Here is a 13,516-nt window from a genome sequence, read left to right on the forward strand (position 1 = left end):
ATCATCTGTTATCTGACCATACTTGTATTCCTATGGAAGACCCTCCCCCTTTCTTCTGCATGCATAGCACTTACTTCATACTCTTAACTTAGTTGTTAATAAATCTACGTGTTATACCCAGACTCCCCTGGACTGGCTCTATGGGACAAAAGATCAGGCACAAGTCAGCAAGCAAAGCTTTAACTTTCAACCAAATACATAGTTGTGAGCAATTCAATTCAGTAAACACAACTATTTTCTACTGCACAAAAAACAGGAAATAATTAAATTTCTTATAGACGTTTCTTTATTATACTTTCCCACTTGAATATTTAGAGAATAATTTAAATGTAATGCATACTGACAGCAAGCACAGTATCAAATATTAGTTTTTTAAATTTTTTTCTGTTCTCACCCTTTATTCCTTTAGGAAAAAAATATTTAGATGACCTCAAAGAAACAATTATTATGCTAATCACAGTATGCAGTAACACGTACAAGCCCATACTCAATAGAAAAGAAAGCAACAAAGAAGTGAAAAAGTCTTTCTCCTCAAATCATTTTAATTCAATTTTCCACAGCCATATAAATTTAAAGTATGAAACAACAATAATACAGCTATAGAATCTAGGTTCTCTTTCAAAGCAGCGGCATATAAAACATAGAAAAGCTAAAACCTCAGCACAAGCTTCAAAAGAACAAGGACTGAGAGGGTTTTGATGAAGACATGAAATGCACAAAATACAGTACACAAAAATACTAGAATGCATAAAATATAAAGCTACACATTTCAGGTAGAAAGCATTGTAAAATATATAAAATATGCAAGAAATCAAAACCAAAGAGATTTTTCTTAGAGTACCATGAATACACTGGAACTGGCAATTAGCATTTGAAGATGGGAACAAGAAAATAGCAGTTTCCCATTTAAAACTTTATTTCTAGGCTTTAGGATTTCACCTTCTTGACATCCTTCTTTCCAGAGCTCTCAGTAGCTGACTCTGCTTTTCTTTTCTGTGACTAAAATGGAAACAGATTTAATGTTCTGCTCCAATATGCACATTTTTAAATGGCCCAACAATGTTAAATCTAGGATGTAAATGCATTAAAAAAAAATTTTAACATGAATATTCACTTAAATGTTATACTCACATTTAATGTTCTATATAGCCCAACAAACTATGTAACCCAATGTAAAATAACCTCCAAGCATGTTTCTTTTTAAGAAAAGACATAAAATACCCATCAAAAATAGTCATCAAGTTTCTACTTACACATGGTACTATAAATGTATGCTTATCTTAAAGAACTACTTAATACTTAGAGTTTTCTGGGAAAAAATGTTATTTATGAGTGTATTATTTTTTAAATCTTATGACAGATGTTAACATACCATATTTCATATATTCTATGATGCACATTTGTTTCCCACTTTAGCATCTCTGAAATCGGGATGCATCCTATAATTGATGACAAATCATAGTTACTTGGCAGCAGTTTTTCCTAGTGGCACATAAAATAATGCTGTGTCTTACAATGGAAGGCATCTTAGACTTGATGAAATATGGTAGTTTACTTAACCACACTCAAATAATATGATCTATTAAAGAGTATTTGAAATTGTAACTATACAAGGCAACCTGACTGAATTAAAATTGTCATCTTATTATCCAACAGTTAACTTATTACCAAGTAAACCAAGTAAAGCTTTGCTGTCTCCTCAGAGTTCTTATTTGCACTCATAGTTCCACAAAGATCAGAAAACTTATTTGATCAAATCAGAACTCCCAGTTTCAACCTCAGTCCCACCCCACCCCACCCCTCTCCTACTCCCCATGACAACTCTAGTCTCAATTCAAAGGATTTTACTTGCATTATACTTCTGCTTAAAAGTCATGAGGAATTTTTTTAAAATACTGAGCCCTGTTACTACGGGAGTTCCTAACCGTATGTTCTACAAACAAATAGGAAGCATGTGGTTGTAGTGTAATTCTTTTTCTGTCAAAAACAAATCAGCATTTCATAAAACCAGTTTTTATAATAGGTATCACTATGGCATTAAACATAATATAGGCATTTTAATTATGTAAAAAAAATGGGATCTACCTAAAAGTTAGGAAAATGCTGAAAATTTTACCATTGGAGTTTTAGTTGCCCGTTTCTTCTTTTCTGCTCTCTCTCTTTCCTCAATTTCCATATTTTCTTTCTCAATCAATGAAATCAGAGTATTACAGCGTCTCTGGAATTCCTAAACCAATTAATACAAGACTTTTAATTTCTTCAACCCCGGCACAATCTTTAAAAAGTGGTAATTCTTTAACTGTATCATTTTTGTGATACAGAATTTCTAAGTTGGTATTCTTCAGAACAATATTCATACAGAGTATATTCCACCAAAAATATGAGAAGTGAATAAATATCATTCAGTGGGTAAATGGGTAAACAAACTGTGGTACATCCATACCTTGAAATACTACTCAGCAATAAAAAGGAAAGAAGTATTGGTATACGCAACAACCTGGATGAACCTCAATGGAATGACGCTGAGTGAAAAAAGCCAATCTCAAAAGGTTACATACCGTATTGTTCCATTTATATAGCATTCTTAAATGACAGAAGTTTAGAAATGGAGAACATATCAATGGTTGCCAGGGGCTAGGGAAAGGGGGGGAGAGTGGGTGTGACTATAAAGAGCTAGCACAAGGAAGTCTTGTGGTGGTGCTAGTTACACGTATCTATGTGTGATAAAATAGCACTGAACTACACACACGTGCACATGCACACCCCCTCCCCCCCCCCCACACACACTAGTGCATCTATAACCAATGAAATCTGAATAAGCTCTGTGGATGGTACTAATGTCAATTTCCTGGTTGTGACACTGTACTGTATTTATGGAATATGTTACCATCTGGGAAAACTTGGTGAAGGGTGCATGGGCCCTCCCTGTACATTTCTTTACAAATTCCTGTGAATCTTAAGTATTTTGAAACAAAAAGTTAACAAAAATCACATAAACAAAAAAATAAGAGGATGTCCTATTGTCAAAGCACATTTTGGAAGTACTCAGTTTACAAAAGTCAAACAGATTTCTTTTCTACGGGGCTGCTCAGAGCCTTTAAGTTCCTCATGAGCACTGTCAACCACTAGGGTAGGCGATGTAAGAAGCAAGCAATTCCCCAAGCTATTCAAACAGCAGAACTCTCTTCTCAAAGGACATCTTATGGGATCAGAGTTCTGAGGAGGGCGTCTCAGGAAACACTGATGCGTTTGTTAATTCAGAGCGAACAATAGCTGAAAAGATTCCGCATTAACCTTGCCACTACCTATATTTCACTGCCAGCAAATCAATGCATCCAAACTGTAAACAGTTTTTATGAACATATGGTGAGCATTAAACATATGATTAATATGGATGCTCATATATATTAACCCTGTACACTTTGCTGTATTTTAAAGGTAAATAAGTTTAATATCAAAGGATAAATAATATTTAAAAATGATTTCGTTTTTGTATAAGCAAAAATATCTGATAAAATATAAAACAGCTAAACCCTCAAATAAAAATGTAGATTTATTGGCAATTAAGAACTCCAACCAAAAAATGGTCCAAGTACAAGAATAGAAAACTCATGGGACTCCCCTGGTGGTCCAGTGGTAAAGAATCGCCTTCCAATGCAGGAGACGCAGGTTCCATCCCTGGTCGGGGAACTAAGATCCCACGTGCCGCGGGGCAACTAAGCCCGCGTGCCACAACTACTGAGCTTGCGCGCCTCAACAAGAGAGCCTGTGTGCCGCAAACCACAGAGCCCACGCACCACAACTAGAGAGAGAAAACCTGCATGCTGCAACCAGATAGAAGCCCGAGCACCGCAACGAAGAGACTGCGTGCCATAACGAAAGATCCTGCTTGCCTCAACGAAGATCCTGTGTGCCGCGACTAAGACCCGATGCAGCCAAAAAAATTAATAAAAATAAATAAATAAAATAAATATTTTTTAAAACTCATAAAAAATTAAAATGTCCATATATTAAAAATTCTTTTTCAAAGAAATGCAAAGTAAAACAATGATGTATTTATTAAATTAGCAATGACACGTTCATGCAAGTGTGTGTGTGTGTGGTGTGTGTATCCGGTGTTGGCAATAAGATGAAATGGGAGCTCTCATTCACTGATGATGGGATGCCAATGTTAAAAATTGTGCCCCCCATAAAATCTGTAAGTTGAAGTCTTAACACCCCTGCAATGTGACTGTGTTTGGAGAGAGGGCCTTTAAGGAGGTAATTAAGGTTAAATGAAGTCATAAGGGTGGGGCCCTAATCCGATAGGTCTGGTATTCCAAGAGGAAGAGACACCCAGAGATCCCTCTTCTCTCTCTCTCTCTCTCTCCACTCACACAGAAAGGGTCATGTGAGGACACAGCAAGAGGACACCATCTACGAGCCAGGGAGAAAGGCCTCACCAGAAACCAACCCTCCTGGCACCCTGATCTTGGACTTCCAGTCTCCAAAGCCATGAGAAATTTGTTTAAGCCACCCCATCTACAGTACTGTGTTATGGCAGCCCAAGCAGACTAAAATACTATCTTTCTAGAAAGCAATTTGGGAATATCAATGATACATCTTAAAAATTTCATACTCTTTGAATGAACAATTCCACTCCTAGATACTTAATGTAAGGCAATAAGAGATGTATATAAAGATTTACAGAACAATATTTAGAGCAGTGCCATCTTTAGCAGAGAAGTACTGGGAACTAAATTTTGGGTACTTTGTCAATTACCGTATACACACATACACATCTTACTATATATGCATATACACAGCAGAAATACCTGAGAGAGTACTAACTACATACAGTGTTACTAGTGGTTAACAGCAGCTATTTCTGAAAGTAGGAGCAATGGTAACTTTAATTTTCTTCTTTATACTAGCATGTATTTTCTAAATTTTCTGCAATGAACATTTAGGTCTTAGGCAATCTAACATTTTTAAGAAATGGCAAATTTTTAAAATACATTTTATCTTTCCAAATAAAAGCCAGAAAAATGGCACACAGAAATATTATCAACTATTCAAGCATTTTCTACTCTGTAAAATTCAAGCCCAAAAGAAGGCAGAAAACCAAAGATAGTCTAGCCAGAAAAAAATTCTTCATTAACAAATTATTGTTTGACTATTAAAAATAACCTTACAAAACACTGGTACGTTCATGTTTCTTGTGCATCCTCAATTACCCAAGGTTAAATAATTTAGGAAAAATAACACTGGAATTTTCCTTACTTACCAAAACAATAGTGGTATCTTTAATACGCAGACCAAGCACTCTTCACAGCTTCATTCAGTAACACACATACAAATTAAACAGCATGTTATTCAATTTATCTATTATAGAAAGGGCTAAGTTGACCCCGATGAGATTTGATTGTTGGTTTCTAGGGAGACTAGATAGAGTCTTTATGTGAAGCTGATTCTTGAATCGTTAAGCTATACCCTCTGGCTATTATTATTCTCAATAAGTAATAGTTGCCTGTGACTGCAGATATCTTTAGATACATATTCATGGTTCATAATGGGTGATTCAGAAAAAAACTAATACTTTTGAGACAGTCTCATATGCAGTGAAACAGAATATTTCAAAATGATTATAAATAGACTGTATAATAAGTTCTTACCTTCATTCCTTTTAACCTGTCACTAACTACAGACAGAAAAATAATCTAACTCTCTGGAGAAAGGCACCAAGGAATGAGTGAGTCTGGATGTTACCTTCCTAGCATAGGTAATGCCACTTTCTCTAAAGATACCAACCCCATCTTTTATTCACATGCTTGAAAACTGCCTAACTAAACAGATGGTATCATAAACAGAACACTAGCTAACACCAGAAATTAAAAGGAGGCCAGATTACCAATAAAATAGTGATTCACTTTTTGAATAACTAAGTGACTATGAAATGACTATGAGAAATTTCATGATGTCAAAAGCACTTTTATCTTACATAATTTTGCCTTTCACATACATATTCCCCTAGATTCTTGTACCTTTTTAATCTTCCTATTTTCCTCGGATTACAGGGAGTGGCTCATGTGCTCTCAAACTGTTTCCACAATTCTGTAGTCTAATTATCTCTTTCTCTCACGATTTCCCCATGCTGGATTTAGGAATGAAATTGGAGGGAGAAAAATAGCACACAAGAGGAAGAGAGGAGATACAAAAACAATAAAGACAACAGAAGAGAGTAGGAAAATGACAAATGGAAAACTGTTCTGCAGTGTTAACAGCTGTGGCCAAAGGAAAAAAAAGTACTTTGTGTTCACACATGCGCAGGAAATGCTAGATTTTTAAAAGGTTAAACAAATTTCTTCATGGCAGTACTTCTCAGAGCTTTTAGCATTCTAATGTAGATTGGAAGGGTCAAGGGCAGGATTCAGTATCAGCATTTCCCAAATTTATTTGAACACAGAACCCTGTTCTGCATACTGTATACAGTAAGGCCCCTCCATACAAACCGAGAACTTTCAAAGATGCGAACGTGCGTTCCATCTTGCAGCTTGCCCTCCGTCTCCTACTGCTGACGATCCTTCAGCTCTACCATCTCCCACCTCCTCTCCCTCCTCCAGTCAGTAACTCTTCTTGCCTGTTCACTCGATGCCAGCCCCTGTATGCCAGCTATTATACTGTACTACTGTACTTTTCAAGGTACTATACTGTAAGATTTTAAATGTTTGATTTTTTGTATTTTTTATGTATTATTTGTGTGAAAAGTATTATAAACCTATTACAGTAGTACTATATAGCCGATTGTGTTAGTTGGGTACCTAGGCTAACTTTGTTGGACTTACGAAGAAATTGGACTTACGAACGCACTCTCGGAATGGAACTCGTTCGTATGTAAGGGACTTACTGTATTTGCAAATCCTGGAACAATGTTTGGTAGAAATCAACTTGGGAAATGCTGTGCAGGGTAAGAGTGATAGATAAGACTAAGTTTGAATCAAAATACAAAGAACCTAGAAGCTAAAAACAAAGAACTAAGCAATTTTACTTAATTCAGTTGACAAAAGGATCTCACTGATGATTGTTAAGCAGGAGGAGTCATGTAATCAAAGGTGTATTTTGCACTCTGAAATCTTCCCTTGATACAGAGTCTCAATAGTGGCAGCTCATAAAATTACAGACTCTCAAGATTGGAAAGGACCTTTAAAAATTATTCAAGTTGATGCTGAATCCCTTCTACTAGGTCCTTACTAATTAGCTATTCAGCTTGTCTGAATTCTTCCAATGACGGGGTACTCACTACCTCCCAAGGCTGTCTATCCCACCTTCGGACAAGTTAAAAATGTTCCCTTATGCAAAGCTACAATGTACTACCTTATAGTTTCCAACAATCGGTTCTAGGTCTAACTTTTGTAGTCAAATTGAACAAGCTGATTCCCTCTTCTGTATGACAATCTTTCAAATATTACAAGGCAGCTCTCATGGATCCATCACAATCACTGCAATTACCACCAGACCTGCCAGACATCCCTCTTTTAGGCCAAATAGCCTCCCCCTTTACCCATCCTTCATTTAACACTTTTCTTGAAGGACTGTATAACACTTATGTCTACCCTTGGTTATATTATTTCTTTCCTTCCACCTTTCTTACACATTCTTTTAAACCAGGAGTCAGCACAGCCTTTCTGTGAAGAGCCAAACAGTAAATACTGTCAGCTTGGTAGACCACATGGTCTCTGTCACGACTGCTCAGCTCTGCCATTGCAGCATGAAAGCAGCCATAAACGATGCATAAGTGAATGCGTGTGGCTGGGTTCCCATAAAACTTTACAGATACTAAAATCTGAATTTTGTATAATTTTCACACGTCACAAAATAGTCTTCTTTTGATTTTCTTTCAACCACTTGAAAATGTAAAAATCATCCTTGGCTTGCAGGCCATACAAAAACAGGTAAAGGGCTGCAGTTTGCCAAGCCCTGTTTTAAACTACAGTCTTTAGATTGACTTTAAACAAACTGTCTGCCTTGGTTTTCCGTATCTTTTTAATGGTTTATAATTCCATTCAATGCAAAGTCACCCAAGTTTCAACTTTTGAATACTAGGATATGTATCTCTACCTTTATTTAATAAATAATGGGATGTTTGCAGTAAGTGGCGCTGCCCTGTACTGTGTGGTGAATATCAATCACGCCAGGCACCAAGTTCAAACATCCTCTGCTCTGCCCCAATACTCAGCTTGAAAGCATCAATTCAAAAGGCACAGAAAGCATCAGTAGACTTGAAGTGACTTATTGAAAGAGATTAAAGAGACTCCACATTACATTTCCTATGTACTAAAATCCTAGACACTAAGCCTGCCTAAGTCTGAATGACAGAAGGTTGCTGCCCGTTATGGTTGAAAGTCAAAAGCAGGTGAATGAGCAAGAGCAAAAAAATAAATAAATAAATTGCACTCCACATCTGCACATCTAAATTGGTAGATGGTTCTATAAAGTCAGAATCTTCTTCTACAGTTCTTAGTAAAACAAAATGGGTGTTTTTTTTCTCCTTTGCTCTTTTATAAACTCCCTATACTTTACCTTTGGGAATTGATACCTTCAACTATACATTCTGTGGTATATTTCCTAGGTTCTTTGTCACTTTGGAATCTCTATCATACTAACAAAAAGCAATGGCATTCTATACTAAAATCTCAGGGCCCACGCACACTGGTAGTTAGATGGGAGTTATATATTCTAATAATAATAATTAAGAAATATATCCTATATTTCTTAAACAAGTATCAAATGTTATGATAGTTTTACCTAACTGCTGCTACTTAAACATCGCTATTTGTAAAATGTCACATACCTCTTCACAATACATAAATACATAAAACAAACTCCTGTTAGTGCATGTATCATATTTCAGATTGTTAGAACAATTCAGTCTTAAATCAAACACTATAGTTACTAATAAAACACATGATATTTACAACTGGCTACTCAAACAAAAGCTGCAGGGATTACAGCCAAGTAAAGTCTATCATTAGAAAAAGGTAGATGAAAAGAAAAGAAAGGAAAGGAAAAGAAAAAAGAACTCAAACCCGTTGCTACATTTCTTCACATTCTATCCAAATCTGATCCAACTGTAGGGGTCTATGAGATAGAAGCAAACTGAAGTACGAAAGTTCCATGCTCATTTATTCACTGAATGCCTACTTTGTGCAAGGGTTATGCTGGTACTTTTAGGTGTAACCATTTGCACCTGAAAGTTAAGAGAGCAGTAGTAAAAAATGACTCTGGGGCAGATAGTGCTATATTAGCCAAGGGAAGTAAAAGAAGAGGAGGAACAGAGAAAAGACAGAGATATAAATTTGGGAATTGTCAGCCTATATCGTAGTTGAGGTAGACATTTGCCGACTTCCACAGAACAGTATTTCTAAAATGTAAATCTGACCATGTCGCTGCCCTGTTAAAAATCTTTCAATGACTCCCCATTTCCTATAGAATAATGACCAAAGTTCAATACCAAGGACAGGGCTCTTCGTAATTTGGCTGCCAGCTCCTTCCTCATCTTCCAGGACTTCCCTACTCACACTCCAGCACAACCTACTTGCAGTTTTTGCATGTGCTGTGCTTGTTTCTACCTTTGCACATGCTGTTTCCACAGTCCCAGGGCCAACTCCTTCCTGGTCATTCAAGACTCAGTTCCAAGAAGGACCTCTTCTATGAAGCCATTCCTCTGACCTAACCCTCAAGGCAAAGTTAAACACAACCCCTTCTGTACATACCTCTATATAGGACCTTTCTGAAAATTAAGGCTGAAAGGGACATTTTAGTCTTTCAAGCACATTAGGAAACAATATATCCTTATAAGCATAAATATATTTTAATATTTTCATAATTCTACAGTCAAGAAGAACCCATCATTAATTTTACATTTTACCAATTTTGTGCATAATGTATTAATTCATATCCTCACACTTCATTAAGAATGTAATGCTCTAAGAAATCAATATTAGCTGTTATCACACAATTAAGTACTAATACACAAAATAAAAAATCATGAGTGGCCTTCTTTATAAAATTTCCTAGGCTATGCTGCATAAGCAACAAACAAAAGTGTTATTGTGACTATAAAACAGGTTGGAAAATTTTTAATTTGACTTTTGTTTTTCTAAAGTATCTATAAAGAAAATCCTTCTCTGACTGGACAGATAATTTATCAAATATCCTGTGCTGAACTAATAATTTAGTTAATGTTTACTATCAATGATAAACCTATAAAAAGGGAAGCAAGCTAATAAAGAGCTATAGTGATATTTTCTAAATAGTATTTTTTCTCCTACAATTCTGATGAGGAATGTCATGTTCTTAATTTTAAATAAGGAACACCTTCATTAATAATAAAGCTGTGATTTGAAAACAAACAGCAATAACATGAAATTTTTATTACATTGTATACAACAGTGTGTGATTCTCTCTCTGAGATACTACCCAAAAAATTCATTTAAACTACTACAAAAGGCAGGGTAATTGTAATAACTAATTACTAATACCCTGATTCAACTCTAAAGTCCATGGCCACAGGCTATGTACACGGAGCTTCTTGCGAGGCTAGGAGAGGAAAGAAAAAAGCTTCCTAGAGGCTAAAAAGTAAGAATATTTTTTAACTAAAATTAAGAGTCAAAGCAACCCTGCAAAGGAAGCATAGTGGCTATATCAAGAAATGTTCTTTATTTCAGAGAGCCAAATTCTGCTTTTTCTCCTTTAAGTACTTAAAAGAACCTAAGCAGGTCCAAAGAATTACTGATTAAACTTTGGATACTTTCAATATGTCCTTTCCAGTAAACTTATGTGCTAGATATTTTAGACTTCTCAGATTCTTTTCAAATCTCCCAGTCACGTTAGTCTGTCACTAAATGAACAGAGATAATGCCCTGACATTCATTCCCTAAAAGGAATTAATGAGCTAATGTTGGTAAAGGGATTGGCAACCTTATGGTATAAAAGGTAGTATATAAATACAAAGTATTATCTTTTCCTCTTACAGTCATCTGGCAAAGGTCCTTTTAATTCTGATAGTTTTTAAATGTCCTAAGACTAAGACCTCATTATAATACATATTTTTCTTAGAAGGAAAATGGTAGGGCAATTCATGTACTCTGAGCTTAAAAATCTAAATTGATCATATCCTTCCTACTCGTTTATGTAGTTCAATAGAGACTGATTACTTACTTAAAGACCACACAAGTTCTCAGAGAAAGAAATCACAGTCTTTTTAGCACAGAGAAACAGAACTAAAACTCATTTTCTCTTTTGTATAGCCAGCATTTTTAAATGGAGAAGAGCCTCAAAGAAATTTTCAACCTTTAGCTGAAGGCTTTCAAAATGCGGCATATTTAGAAGTGGAGGTTCATGCCTTTAAGTACTTTAAGACTGTTAAGTCAGAAGCCATGAATTCAGTACTTTGAGATCTCTGAATAAAATATAACTACCAAGGTTTCTTTTTTTTCCCCTAAGTATTTCACACTATTTATTGGTGTCTCTGGGAAAGAGTCATCTTTAAGCAAGATTATGTTTTTAAAGATAGCTTCTTTAGTAAGCTAAGTTTAAAGTTTAATCATTAATAAAATTTTAATTTGAACACAGTGACACACTCACATAATGAATCAAATTACATCCTCTTTTATTTCTAAGATGGGGTTTTTCAATGAAGCAAATTATTTTAATTTTGGAAATCACAAATGCCTCTTTCAAGGGGGAAGTTTCACTTCCTAGATTGTGAATGTGATTCACTATACAAGACCAATTATTTAAAATGAGGGGAAAAGAGATCATCTAGAAATAATAGTAATCCATTTCTTTAATTCCCTAATGATTTTTATTATCATGAAACGTTCCAAAAAGATGGTCTAAATATATTCATGCATATTTTAAAATATATTACTTATATTCTAAATCCAGAAATATACGCAAAAATTGTCCATCAACTAGGAGGGAAATAATATAGTAGAAAAGTTAACAAAAACTCTGGACTAAAATATTTAATATGAAATAAACTACTATATGTTTTTAAAGATTCTTTAGAAATCATAAATTCCACCTTCCAGAACATAATTAAGGACAGAATTGTCTTCATTTTTAACAGACAAAATAAAAGTTTCATTTTTCAATCACGTATGTAGTTAATATCCACTCTTTGGAAAACATACATTAGAGATTTAAACCTCTTGGTAAAGAAAGAGGTAAATGTTTTGTTGAAAGATGGAAGAAAAGATTCTTTACAAGGGAGTTCAGAGACATCTAGTGGTTGTTAATAATACACCGGGTTTCTTCCCGGAAAATGAAATAAGGTTATGTATGTAGTTCTACAGTCATGTTCGTATTACAAATAATATAAGATTTTCCTTGCTCTTTTGAATCTGTTTCATCCTACTGCTTTAGTTTAATGTTTCCAGAAACTGAAAACAGCATTAAACTCAACCTTTTAAAAAATTAGTAAACTATCACTGAAATAATACTCAAAATTCAGCAAATGTTCCATCACATAAAAGAGCATGTATGATCGAAAACATGATTCATCAACAAATGCAGGTGGGCATTTGTCTTTTACAAACTGCTGATGCCGCTCTAAATTAGATCATTATACACATAAAACCCCAAATGGCTAAAAATTTTAAATGCATGGCTTTTGAAAGGAGTTCTCTGCTGAACATGGTCATAGATGCACCGAGCTAGAAGGCACCTTAAAAGGCCAACTAGCTCACTGCCAAAGTCTTCAGACTGTCAAAATAGAATCTCATTTTCAAAGCTAATAGAAAGCTATTTAACACTGTTCTTCAATAATCTATTTCAACCATCCAAAGGACCCTGTCAAACAACTCTTCCCTACATCCAACCTCAGCCCTTCATGCTACAGATTAATTCCTATTTTTTTTATTCTTTTCTCAATTCTTCCTACTGTATCTTATTAACATATACACCTCTTCCTATTCTTTTGTACAAGTATAGCACTTTACATTCATCCCTACAATTGTCATGTTGCAAGGGAGATTCAATCAATTCATCATTCCAATTTCTCTAGTTCCTTTTGGATTCTGGCTTGATCCAAAGTATTTGCTACCTCTCCCAGCATTATGTATTCCATAAACTTGGTAGACACATTCTAATAATCCAGGAACCCTCTAAATTTGTGTTAAAATTTTAAGAAATATCTGATCTTATAAAGCATCCACCAAAATTAGCATCTTCAATATAGCAACTCAGAGTTTTCTTTTCTTTTCTTCAACTTGAACTGAAAATATAAAATGGGTCAAACAAAATGTTCAGCATTGCTTCACACCCCTATGAACTTTTGGCCAAGAAAACATTTATGATAGACAGAAACTAAAGAAAAATGTTCACTGTTTGGATTGTTAGTTTCTGGTTACTTTTAATGTTTAGGCTGTATGAATCTACTTTTGTCTTAATTACCTCGACTAACAAAAGACTGACGATGCCAACATTAAAAACATGTGGCATTTATTTCAATATCAGCAAGAACACTGCTAAG

At 35.0% G+C, this 13,516-nt stretch overlaps 1 protein-coding gene across 4 annotated transcripts in view; it reads right to left on the reverse strand.

Annotated features, from left to right (window-relative positions):
- Window positions 1–288: 288 nt before the first annotated feature.
- The window catches only part of SMARCA1 (SWI/SNF related, matrix associated, actin dependent regulator of chromatin, subfamily a, member 1), a 69,500-nt gene continuing 56,272 nt past the window's right edge, over window positions 289–13,516 (reverse strand). For 2 of the 4 annotated variants that reach the window (XM_061179345.1, XM_061179344.1), the window contains 2 exons: window positions 2,117–2,227; window positions 289–999 (listed from right to left, as the gene is read on the reverse strand). In XM_061179345.1, the coding sequence (XP_061035328.1) occupies window positions 928–999; window positions 2,117–2,227 (183 nt within the window). In that variant the 3' untranslated portion in view covers window positions 289–927. The other 2 variants (XM_061179346.1, XM_061179347.1) reach the window with 2 other exon arrangements.

The sequence above is a fragment of the Eubalaena glacialis genome, chromosome X (genome assembly GCF_028564815.1).
Source record: "Eubalaena glacialis isolate mEubGla1 chromosome X, mEubGla1.1.hap2.+ XY, whole genome shotgun sequence".
NCBI classification, from domain to species: Eukaryota; Metazoa; Chordata; class Mammalia; order Artiodactyla; family Balaenidae; genus Eubalaena; species Eubalaena glacialis.